The sequence below is a fragment of the Mirounga leonina genome, unplaced genomic scaffold, assembly GCF_011800145.1.
Source record: "Mirounga leonina isolate KUSES-001 unplaced genomic scaffold, KU_Mleo_1.0 Mir_93, whole genome shotgun sequence".
Lineage (NCBI taxonomy): Eukaryota > Metazoa > Chordata > Mammalia > Carnivora > Phocidae > Mirounga > Mirounga leonina.
Window position 1 is genome coordinate 38,957,501 of NW_023270854.1, and position 12,679 is coordinate 38,970,179.

The 12,679-nt window shown below is 43.7% G+C and overlaps 1 protein-coding gene across 1 annotated transcript in view; it reads left to right on the forward strand.

Moving 5' to 3' along the window:
* The first annotated feature begins 2,563 nt into the window (after positions 1-2,563).
* Positions 2,564-12,679, forward strand: part of KLHL14 (kelch like family member 14) — a 94,449-nt gene continuing 84,333 nt past the window's right edge. The window contains exon 1 of the mRNA XM_034995726.1: positions 2,564-3,501. Coding sequence (XP_034851617.1) covers positions 2,564-3,501 — 938 coding nt within the window. The remainder of the gene's footprint in view (positions 3,502-12,679) is intronic.

The window sequence follows — 12,679 nt, forward strand, 5'->3', positions numbered from 1 at the left end:
TTGAAATCGCAGTCATTTACGCTCGACAATTTTTACAATAGCCTTGAGCCATAATTTTGCGAGTCTCTCCAGCATCCATCCCCCTGTATGGTCTCTCTCTACTGGCCAAGCACGACCGTTTCTCTCCCCAACCGTGGATTTCCTATTACTCTCGTTACGACTCACTGAGCCCCAGGCCCAAGGATAATGATGTGTTGTTTCTTGGTAGCATAATTTGTCACACGTACATTTTTTCTTCTTCTTCTCTTGCAGAAAGCTCTGCTCCCTCTCTCTCTCTCCCTCTCTCTCCCTCTCTCTCCCTCTCTCTTTCTCTCTTTTCTCCCTCTCCTACATTTTCTTGCTGTTGCTAATTCATGGTGATCAAATGATGTACGACAAAATAAATTGTAAAGAGTGACTGCCTGGAGTTGGGAACCAGAAGGTGTTTTCCCCCTCCCAAGGAGAGAGCAAACCTTTAAAAAGGAAGGACAATTGATTTTTGGGGGGGAGCTTAAGTGAGCCTTGACTTTGCAGCTGGTTGAAAGCAGGTAAGTTTCTGGCCTTGTGTCTGCCTTGTGTGTATTTTGTTCTGTCTTTTGGGTTCTTGGCGGGGGAGGGGACAGGGAGGGAGTCTTTCGGGGTGGGGGGGTTAGTTGTGTGGCAAACGCTCTTAAAGAATAAAACTCCTATTGCAAGAAATAAGCAGATGGGGGGGAAGGCAAAGGAGGAGATCAAGAAGGAAGGGGAACAGGAAAAGATGGGGGGGGGGCTAGACAACGAAGCAGGGAGAGCGAGAGAGAGGTATGACCGGGTCCACTTAAAGGGAGAGACTCTGGGAGATGTTTCAGGAAAGCCAGAGCTTTGGGGGCCGGTGGGGGAGGGGGTCCTGCCCGGGGAGGGAGCTCGAGGGAGGTTAGAGTCCACCTGGAACGGGATGGTAAAGTGAGTCGAGAGGAGCCCAGTGTGGTATAAATAGGAAGCCGGCGATCCAGGACTGGCGCCAGGCAGGGCAGAGTGAGCCGCAGTGGAAGGGGCAGGTCCGGCGGGATCCCTCGGAGCCGGGCGGCGGCGGCGGCGGCGGCGGCGGCTCTCCCGGGCGGGCGGGCGCGCGGGCGGGATGTGGGCAGAGGGTCCCTTTCTGCTCGGCCCTGGAAGGTGTAATTACAGGTTAAGGACCTGGCGTATCGATTTCGCCTCGCCTCCCCCTTCCTGCCGTCCTCCGCCTAGATGCGGGCGGTTCAGACTTTTTTTTTACAGAAGTAGTTCCAGGGCCAGGAGAGTGGGGGTGCCCGAGTGGGGGGCCGCTGGGGGTTGTATCGAGGGGCTCGTAGGGAAGCTGAGGCTTCGCGCGGAGATGCTGCGTGGGATGCAGAGACCCCCCCACGAAACCTACCCCCCCTCATTGGACAGGCCCCACCCCCTCCCCCAACACCTGCCAGTTAACTTGAACTTCTCACAGTTACTGGAGTTAAAGCCACTGTTCCCGGTGCCTTGGAGACAGAACCTTTCACGTGAATCCCTCCGGGCCTCCCGGCTCCTGCTCTAAATCCACCCCAGTGGCCCCACTTCCTCCCTCCCCGTCTTCCCCGGTGCCGCCCCGCGAGAGAAGGGGAGATACACGTCTGAACTTCCGCGCTTTGAAATGCGGGGGGCGGGAGAGAGGGGGCCGGGGGTGGGGGGGCTGAAAGGATTCTCCTGCCAGGTTTAAAGGCGTCTCTGGAAAATTAGCAAAACTGAGTGGTGACGGGGAAGCCAACAGTTTGCGAGGCAGGCAAGCAGGCAGGGCCCGGGTGAGGGAAATGAGCTAGAATTGATAAGGACAGCTCCCGCCTCTGCCGAGTCCACTGAGCTGGTCCTCACCGCGCTCCACTGCACTTTCCCGGGAGAAGAAAGGGCTTTATCTGCTACCTCAGACTATTAGCCTAGGAGTTTCTCGGGGCAGCACGGATAATCGAAGGGGTTCCCAGCTTTTGGAGGGCTAAGAATCGCCCACCCGCACGCTTGTCGGGTCCCCTTTCCTACCCCCCAAACTGGACCAACTACGAAAAGCAAAGCTGCAGGCACAAGTTGACCTGGAACCTCCGCCGACGGTCGCCTCTGCGCTCTCCGGGAACCCCCGGCTCCCCACTCCCCGGCCTTTCCCTTCCTCAGGCCCGGCATGGACACGAGCCCACGAGGTGTCTCGGCCTCCGCCGCCACTTTGCCGTCGCTGCTGCCACCTCTGTCGCTGCCAAGAGCCGAGCCAGGGTGGTTTTAGGAAAGTGAGGGACGAAGTGTGTGGGCGGTGGCGAGAGGAGTAGCAGGGAGCTGAACCGGCGCCCCGACCCCAGACAGGGCTCTTTTGGTGGCGCTCACGGATTCAGTGCCTTCAGACCTTACTCCTAGGGTCGGGGTCCTGGGGCGCGCCGGGCAGGAGCCAAGCTGAGCACTCATTGTTGTTCTTCGCCCTCCCCTCCCCTCCACACCCTTCCCCACCCGACCACACCCCACCCCCTCCACTACCCTCTCCCCTCCCTCCCATCCCCCACCCCTGTGTGCCAGGTTGGAGGAGGGTTTAAAGCCAGGTGCGCCGAGTCAGCTCGCCATGTCCAGATCCGGGGACAGGACCTCCACCTTCGACCCCAGCCACAGCGACAACCTGCTGCACGGCCTCAACCTGCTGTGGAGGAAGCAGCTGTTTTGCGACGTGACCCTGACAGCCCAGGGCCAGCAGTTCCACTGCCACAAGGCCGTGCTGGCCTCCTGCTCGCAGTACTTCCGATCGCTCTTCTCCAGCCACCCCCCTCTCGGGGGAGGGGTCGGCGGCCAGGACGGCCTGGGGGCCCCCAAGGACCAGCAGCAGCAGCCGCCGCAGCAGCAGCCGCCGCCGCCGCCGCAGGAGGAGCCCGGGACTCCTTCCTCCTCCCCCGACGACAAGCTGCTGACCAGTCCCCGGGCCATCAACAACCTGGTGCTGCAGGGCTGCTCGTCCATCGGGCTGCGCCTGGTGCTCGAGTACCTCTACACGGCCAACGTGACCCTCTCCCTGGACACGGTGGAGGAGGTGCTGTCGGTCAGCAAGATCTTGCACATCCCCCAGGTCACCAAGCTCTGCGTGCAGTTCCTCAACGACCAGATCTCGGTACAGAACTACAAGCAGGTGTGCAAGATCGCCGCGCTGCACGGCCTGGAGGAGACCAAGAAGCTGGCCAACAAGTACCTGGTGGAGGACGTGCTGCTGCTCAACTTCGAGGAGATGCGCGCCCTGCTGGACTCGCTGCCGCCCCCCGTGGAGTCGGAGCTGGCGCTCTTCCAGATGTCCGTGCTGTGGCTGGAGCACGACCGCGAGACCCGCATGCGGTACGCGCCCGACCTCATGAAGCGCCTCCGCTTCGCGCTCATCCCGGCCCCGGAGCTGGTGGAGCGGGTCCAGTCAGTGGATTTCATGCGCACCGACCCGGTCTGCCAGAAGCTGCTGCTGGACGCCATGAACTACCACCTGATGCCCTTCAGGCAGCACTGCAGGCAGAGCCTGGCCAGCAGGTAGGAGACAACAAAGAGGAGGGCGGGGGGCTGGGGGTGTTGGAAGCAGGAAAGGCCGGAGGGAGAGGAGGGGGCAGAGAGGAGGGGGGAGAGGGGTGGGCTGCGCGGGAGGCTCTGGCAAGCTTAAAACAAACGCAAACAGACAATTCAGACTGTGTGGGGAAACTTGATTTCGGAGTCCCCGAAAGGTCAACGGGGAAGTGGCCTAACAGCATCCCGGAGCTCTAGAAAGCCCACGTTCTCAACATCCCCAGAGCAAGGAATGTGGGACTTGTGGGCTGAAATTGACAGGCAGGTGGGGCCAAAGGCCGGGGCAGTTACAAGGGCCGCTCTGGAACCCTCTCTAACCAGTCCTCCCTCCAAATCTCAAAATGAGCTGGCTTAAGGAAAAGGATTCTGCAATGACAAGTCCCACCCCACTCCACCTCTTTCCTGCCTTGGGTGAGCGGGAGCGCCCTGGCGTTCTCCTCCTCAGGGAGGAGAGCTTTCATTCTTTCTGTCAGACGCTCAAGGTTTGTTGTTGTTGTTGTTGTTGTTGTTGTTGTTGTTGAGTGACTGAGGTCTGCTCCCTTTGGAAGTTAGAGCTTCCAAACGTTTGGTCTATTCGGGTCACTATTGGAAATTCTGGCATCACAGACCCAGGCAAACTTTTCTGTCTTGTGGAAAGCCTTTCTTTTTCACTTTTAAAGGAGAGCAGAGCAAGAGGTTTCAGGATGTCAGAGTGAATCATGCCTAGCAGCGCCCATCTCTAAGGGGAACACAGCTGAAAACTGGGAGGGGGCGAGTCATCTGGCGCCAGTTAGGTCCTTGTGCTTGTCCTGAAGTCACAAAGAAGTTGGGGACTTGATGTTGCTCTTCGGAATATGTCTGTGTGCGCTGCAAATAGGTTTTAACGTCAAAAGGGAGAGAGAAATGATGCCTTTTTTAAATGTTGCTGAGTTTTAACTGTAGGAATTGACAGTCATATTTTATTGGCTCCAATCTTAAAACCCCTTTTAATGAGCCCTAGCAGAGCATTTCTTTCTCTTTTTAAAAAAGAGAAACAGTATCTTCTCAGTTTCTCATGGTAAAACATCATGATTTCAGGTGCCAGGCTATCCCAGCCTAATCCACCAGAGTGTTAACATGGTTTAAAAATCCATCATGCCATTTTCCCATTCAGAAGGATGTCTAACGTGGGGGGAGGGGGGTCCATTTTGTGCAGCTTTCTGGAATTAGACATTTATTTTTTAGTCGTGATGCTTCTACTAGACGCAGGTAGAAATGTTTTAAGAGGGCGCCCGGGTGGCTCAGTCGTTGAGCGTCTGCCTTCAGCTCAGGTCATGGTCCCAGGGTCCTGGGATCGAGTCCCGCATCGGGCTCCCTGCTCTGCGGGAGGCCTGCTCCTCCCTCTCCCACTCCCCCTGCTTGTGTTCCTGCTCTCGCTGTGTCTCTCTCTGTCAAAAAAATAAATAAAATCTTTAAAAAAAAAAAAAAAGAAATGTTTTAAGAAAAGGAAGATATTCTCTACAGCACTGGTGTTCAGGTGAGGCCCACAGGGGTATGGGAAATCTTGGACTTAGAAACCTTCTAAGTTGATTTTCTACTATTCGTGAGGGATGAGTTAATGAATCGTGTCAATAAATGACAGTAAGACAATAGCACAAGCAAGAATTCAAACCCTTGTGTGCTTGAATAGTGAGCACAGGAGTCCAAGTGTGAATAAGAACATGGAATGTACTTTTATTTTTGTAAGAGTTTTTCATTTGTCTAAAGATCAAAACTTAGTGCGATGGGCACATGTCACCACACCACACCACACCGTTATCTTAACTTTTATCACTTTTAAATGACCTACAGGTATACTTAATTTAGCATATATTATACATATTCAGGAATTCAGACAACACAGTCATAGTCCTGAACATAGATTTATTCGTATTTTTAAAAACATGTAAAATCTAGTAGAAACTCAGAAATCCAGAGGGATAATAAGATTAAGGCTTAACTTGTTTTAAGAGTGGCTTTGGGATATGAGCATTACAAATTTGATCTTTCAAAGAATTTCCGAAGCCCTCCATGCACTTTTACCTGATAAGTATGTTCTAGGGCTCAGTGTTAGAACAGTTGACTTTCAAAATGCAAAATGCATTTTCTACCCTCGTCTGGATTCAGCATACCAGCTGGGGCCTGCTGGTTCTGTCCTGGTGGATGGCTGAGATACCAGGCTGCCCGGCTCTGTGACGACACTGTCCAGCTTCACTGGGCCATATCATCTGAAGGACGTGTAGTGGTGTCTGACCACTAAGTGCTTACAAGTGTCATGGATGCTGCAAGAATCTGATACTTCTGCGGTAGGAAGAAAACTGTGTTTTTCTTTAAAAGCGAAAGATACAGAGAAGAAAACAGTTCATGTGAACCTGCTGTTGATCTCAAAAGAATATAATTTAGATTTTGTTCCATTATGGATAACTGTAGCATTTTAATTTGGGGGGACTAATTACATAATTCCAATTTTAATTTGCAGAAAGAATGAACGACTAACCATCAAGATCTTAACTTTAATGTAGACAAAAATGCTGTAAGTTGTAACCAATAGTACTATATTGGCCCATTTATTATAGCATCAGCAGAATATAAAAATGTTCTCTCAGACTTACATGGAGTTTAACAGAAGGATAAATGTGCTAAACAATTGCTTCTGCAAATACATCACTTTTATTGAAGACAATTGAATGGAAATGCATTGTATATATTACTTTTTATCCACCTATAGTTTTAAAAGTCTAAACATGAAAGAATTCCTCAAATTTAGGCAAGGAGTTGAAAAATTAAAATTGACTAATCTGTTGGAAAAAGTACAAAATATAAGGAAATAGAATCACTTCAAAAAGAATTTATTTTTTTAAGAATACATGTTATCATCTATTGAAAGTAGGGCTATTAATGTAATAACAGTATTTTAAATATTTTTAAAGATTATTAAGTAATTTTGAATTTTTATTACATCTAGAAAAATAAAGCAACCCAAGCCTGAAGACTTTATAAATACCCAAATTAATATTTAATTTTTGCTCTAGTTGCTTTAGTCTTTCTGAGTATGCCATTATGCTCAGATTCATGTTTTATTTTAGCAAATTAAGCATAAGAATAATAAATTAAAAATAAAAGACATTATCTTATATTCAAACATATGCATAACTAATTTAAGAGGAAAGGACTTCAGGAGACAAAAATTAAGACATTTGAAATCTTACTTCTTGTTTTCTTTTGGTTTTATTGCAAGAAATATAAAACTTAAGAAATAAGTTCTTGAAAAAGTTTCTGGAGATGTCATTTTTAAAGACTTCTAAAGCATGAAAATTTAATTTAATTAGTGACATAACATGCAGTGTTTAGTACATTAATAAGTAAATATCAGAAGACATACAGTCCAAGTGTAGCTTAAGCAATCCCAAAAGTTTCTTTTTTATTTGTATTTTTAAAATTTTAGTGCATAATTTAGTAGTTATTCAAATAAGTCAATTTAGACTGGATTCATTAACTTCTTTTTTACATTTTCATTGCATCTCACACAATGTTGCTAGCAGTTAAATAAATGCTTACTGAAAGTTGAAAGAATTAAGATTATAAAATAAGAAAGCTCAGTGTTGACTTCACCAATATGTTCCTCAATCTACATTACTATTACACATAACAAAAGGCCATTGAACCTTCTACAGGAAAACACCTGTAATAGAAAAGCATTGTTGAAAATAATCATATTTTTTAAAACATTTAACCACCAGCTATTACAGTCCCATTTACAGCCCTATACTGAAGTGTAGTTTTCCAGAGATTATATTTTATAGAAGACAGAAGGCTACCTTATAAAGATTTCACTCTGTAAAAAAGTTTAAAGATTTCATATAAATTAATTTAAAAATCTACTTAAATACCAGGAGCACAATTATCTATTGGCTAAAATGATTTGTAATGATTAAAAAGCCATTAGATTTCCTAATACGCAGCTTTGATTCCTGCCTTTGTTGCTTAGAAAGTGTTTCTTTAAATGTAGGACTATATTTTCTATTGGTTCTCTTCCTAAGGCCTGAGTAACAACCTTAGCAAAGCAAACTAATCTTGTATCCATGTATTCTCTAAGTTGTTACTTCCCTTTATATCAATTTGATAGCCTCAGATTAGAAGTTGTTAGGTAGTTAGATTTTTGTATCAGAAGTTACCCAACCATTCAGAATACAATTTGTTTATTATGTGAAACAGGACCATTGATTACAAAATTATATCACAGGTATGGGAGCCAAATAGTTATATCCTACAATCAAAAGGCAATTAGAGTAGATATTAATGTGTTGTATTGGCTTAGAGGATTTACTGACAAAAGTGGACATGTTCAAATTTTAATTCATATCTTGTATTTTTTCCATATTTATGAACATGTTGGGTTCACTCATTACCTTAGCCAATTTCCAAGTATCTCTATTTTCTTAACTTAAAAACGCAGTAAAAAATATATCACTTTATTTACAACAGCTACTTTTTTTTTTTTTAAAGATTTTATTTATTTACCTGACAGAGACAGAGATAGCGAGAGCAGGAACACAAGCAGCGGGAGCGGGAGAGGGAGAGCAGGCCTCCCGCCGAGGAGGGAACCCGATGTGGGACTCGATCCCAGGACCCTGGGATCATGACCTGAGCCGAAGGCAGACGCTTAACGACTGAGCCACCCAGGCGCCCTACGACAGCTACTTTATACCAGAGGATCTTCTAAGCATTTTACAAACATTAACTTATTTAATGCTCAAAACAGCCCTAAGGGATGAGTACCAGCATTAGCCTCATTCAATAGATGGAAAAACTGGTACACAGAGAAGTTAAGCATGTTGTCCATGGTTGCACAGCTGCTAAGTGGTAGAACCAAAGTCTAAGCTGGGGGAAGTGTGGCTCTGGAGTCTGTGTTCTCACCCACAGTGTTCCGCTTCTTGCTATGAGCCTCTCCATGCTAGGATATGATCTAGTGGTCGTCCTTAGAGTTATATATAGACTTAAGACTTTCCTTTTGGAATGAAACTTGTGAGGGTTAAATATTAATGTGTCTGACTTTAAAAGAAGTTAAGGAAAGGTATTGTTCTAGGCCTGGGGTCAGAATTTTTTTCTCCTGTAAAATACCAAATAGTAATTATTTTTGGCTTTGGGAGTCACACAATCCTTGTTAAAACTACTCCAGTCTTCCCTTGTGGCGCGAAAACAGGACAATACGTAAATAAATGGGCATGGCTGTGTTATAATAGAACATCACTGTGGGCACTGAAATTCTGTCTAATTTTCACATGTTATGAAATATTCTTCTTCTTTTGATTTTTTTTTTCCTCCACCATTTAAAAATGTAAAAACCATTCAGGAAGAAGGGCGTATATAAAAACAGGAGGCAGGCCAGATTTGTTCTGAGTCATAGTTTGCCAACCCCTATCCTAGGCACTTGGGATATATCAATGAACAAAATGGACACAAAATTTTGTCCTTATTCTAGTGTCATTATTCTAGACCGGCCAGATCTCAGGGGGTTTGTCCCTATTGTAGTGGAAAGAATCCCATTGATCTTTCTCCCTCTGCCTGGAAAGAATGCAAGCCTCAATAATCCTACCAATGCCAAATTAGAATTTCAAGTTTCCATAATAAAGCTTAAGAATTTAAGTGGCAATCTCAGGAAAGTAAAGAGTAATTAATTTAAAAAGTGAACGAGCTGCTCATTTTTTTCAAGCTTACTATATAGAGAACCAACTAACATAGGTTGGTCATTATTCGGAAGAGGTTTAAATATCATTTGTATAAAATTTTAATGATTTCCAATAGGAAAGTAGTCAGGCACATTTAGCACATTGCTAAGATTGACGTGCACATGTCCAGCAGACTAATCAAAGCACATAAATGAACACATGAACAATTATTTTTCTAAATGCCATCCTATATCTCCAGCTGCTTTGATCTAAGGGTATGTGTTGCCAGGACTCTGACTTCCAAGTGAGTTAGCTGGATTGGGTACATCTATAGTACCTCCCTGCCTTCTCCAAAATGAGTAACCTCTGGAGGAGCCCTCCTGCTGTTGTAGGTTTGGTTTATGTGTCTATCTCCCTCAGTAGATCAAGTGCCTGACCTTGATCTAGAAATGTGAGTTCAATTTGAATTGATACTGGTCTTAAGTATAATTGAGGTGGACACTTAGGATTTGGTCAATTAAGTGTGAATTGAAAAAGCCAATGTTGAAATAAAAATGGAGGTTATTTTAAAGATGATTGACACACACACAATGTTGTTTACCAACCACAATAGTAACTGTCACTGTTGAGTACCTACCATGAGCTTGACATATTACTTACTTACATATTCTAGTCCTTGTAACATTCTTCTCATCTTTTTAAATATTAGAAAATTGAGGCTCAGAGAAGATAAATAATTTGTCTAATTATCTGCATAGGATTGAGTTGGGAGTCAGTCGTCATCATCTGAAGAATACTCCCTTGTTGTGAGTATATTTTATAGATATGGCTTATACAGAAAGTGAACTCTAATCTACAACTTCCGTATCTTAGTTTTACCACATCACAGAAGAGATTAAAAGTTACAACTTTCTAGTGCTTCTTCAAACCCACCCAAACAAAAGGAGTGAGAGGAATATTTTGGAAAGCCAAAATTCTTTCCCATTGGTCTAACATACTTAATTATTAGTTCTGAGATTAAGGAGCTAGGTAATGGGGTTGCTGAGATTTTTCACTACTTAATTAACTTACTAAAAATACAATGAGCCAATATATTTTAAATAAATCAATAAAAATAAGAACTTTCAATTTAACTATGAAAAATAATTGTGAAAATAAAAAACAAAACAAAGCCTAAGAGCTTGAATTTAAACCAAGAGGGTTTTTTTTTCCCCTAGATTTCTGTGCACTGGTGGAATAGTAAAATAGTATCAGCTTTGTTTCTGTGAGGACAATAGAAAAGCTATTCGTGTTGGTGATACTTACAGGTGATAAATACAACAACAGGTAGAAGCCAGAATTATAAAAATGCCTGTATACTCTAATAACATAAAATAAGATTCCTGTAACTGGAAATTTATTTTGTTTCAAGAAAATCATTTTAACAATTGTTATGCCATAAATGTTTATACCTTCTGTCATTCACTTAGAATTTCAGAAAATATATTCATTGTTATGTCCTTTCCATTAACTTCCAAGATAATTCATGATGCATGAATTACTAATGATGATTTCTTTAAAACACACACACACACAACACTATTATGATATGGGCAGGAGAATGAGTTAACCAGAGGAAGGACTCTCAGTTGTAACATAGATGAAACAGTGAATATATCTATTTCCTTGTGAATATTAAAACGGCCTATTTAGTCACAAATAATATTAATGAAAATAGGGTTAGAACTATTTGCAACATTAGAATTAAAGCAGAAAGATACTAGAGAAAGCCTACAATCGTGAGAAAATAAAAATAGTGAATGTTTATGATGCAAAGAGAGAAAATAAATCATAGGGAAATGAAAAAGAAGAAAAAACAACAGTAAGGGAAATACAAGGAAATATGGGAAATCAAAGAAATTAGTAAAAGATAAAACCATCTGAAAAAGAAAGAAAAAGAGGACTAGCAGTGCAGGAAGATGAGCAAGGAAATTCTAGAGCCTGGAGAGTAGGTGTTCAATATTTGTTGGACAAAGAAGTACAAATTCAGAAGCATTTAAGTCTCTACATACCCAACTAATATAGTTTACAAGGTAATTGGTGGTGTTCCATTGAAAAGAGAAAAGTCAGTCCTTAAAAGAAACAAAAAAGACTGTTTCCCCAAGGAAAAGAAAAAGGTCAATCATGGTATCTTCACTCCTATAATTCAATTCAGTTCAGCAATTACATATTTGTAATCTGAGTTAATGAAGATGTTTTATTAAAAGCTCTGTGTCCTTGTGCTAGATAATGCAGTAGTTCCAGAAGTATCAGAGTTCAAAGGGGACAGTCTGCTATTCCAGTAGGAGGAGATGAAAATACAGCTGCATTCCTTGTAAAATCATCTTAATTTTCAGTATAATTGGAACTGGCAGCAGACCTGAGAAGCAAGGGGGCCTTCACAACCTTAGGTGGCTTTTCTAAATCCATGCCTATGACCTCACGACCCCCACAGTGGGAACTTGGGACGATGCGTTGCAATATACCACTAACAGGAAGTTCTGCTGTGAAATATCCCCCACGTTTGTACTGAACATAAATATATCATCCACCAAGCCCTGAGCTAAGTCCTGCGATGCAGAGTTAAACAAGACAGATCCATTGCTGACTTTGTGCAGTTTACAGTGTAAGGAAAAAGAATAAAGAATTACACAAATTAATCAGACTGGTAATACATGCTGCAGGTTAGCAAACTTCCATGGGATAACATGTAACAGAGTCCTATAACCTCACTGGGGAGACCAAAGAAGACTTTCTCTACAAAGTAGTTGAAGATGAGCTATCCAGAGTGACGAGTCTGGAGGAAGGCAGGGCGAGCGCCCAGGGAAAGCACAAGCTGGGAGAAGAGCCATGTGCATGAGCACCAGGCCGAGAAAAGTTTGGTACCTTCCAGGAACTGAAAGAAGGTGTGAGTGGCTAGGGGTTATGCAGATTCGGGAAGGGTTGTCAAAATTAAACAGGAAGTGGTAGGCCCCACTAAGGATTATCCACTACATGGCCAAATTCCATAGTGGAAAAATCAGCTTTTTTTTTTTTTTTTTAATTTGAACTGAGAAAATAAGCCATAGTATGGTAGAAACACTGTCTCTGCAATCATAAACCTAAATAGGTGTCCTAGGTCCACTTTAGCTGAGCCCCCCCATCAGTAAAATAGGTTAATAATTATAGTTCTACTTGCAAGGATAACCTGGCACTGGCCTGAGACAATGAAGAAACCATATACACAGAAAATGCTATTTAAAATCGACTCATTAATTTTCAAAGATACAATAAGCAAAATTTACTTGAATACATTTTTGCCTAACAAGAAAACTCTCGAATATATCTGTGATCTCACTGGAGCACAGAATTAGTCAGAGACTTTTCAGACCAGATGAATGAAGTTGAAGGAACCCGAAGGTGAACACGAGGACATCAGAAGGAAATGGGAAAATTAGACTTTCTGGTTGCTCTCAGTAATTTAT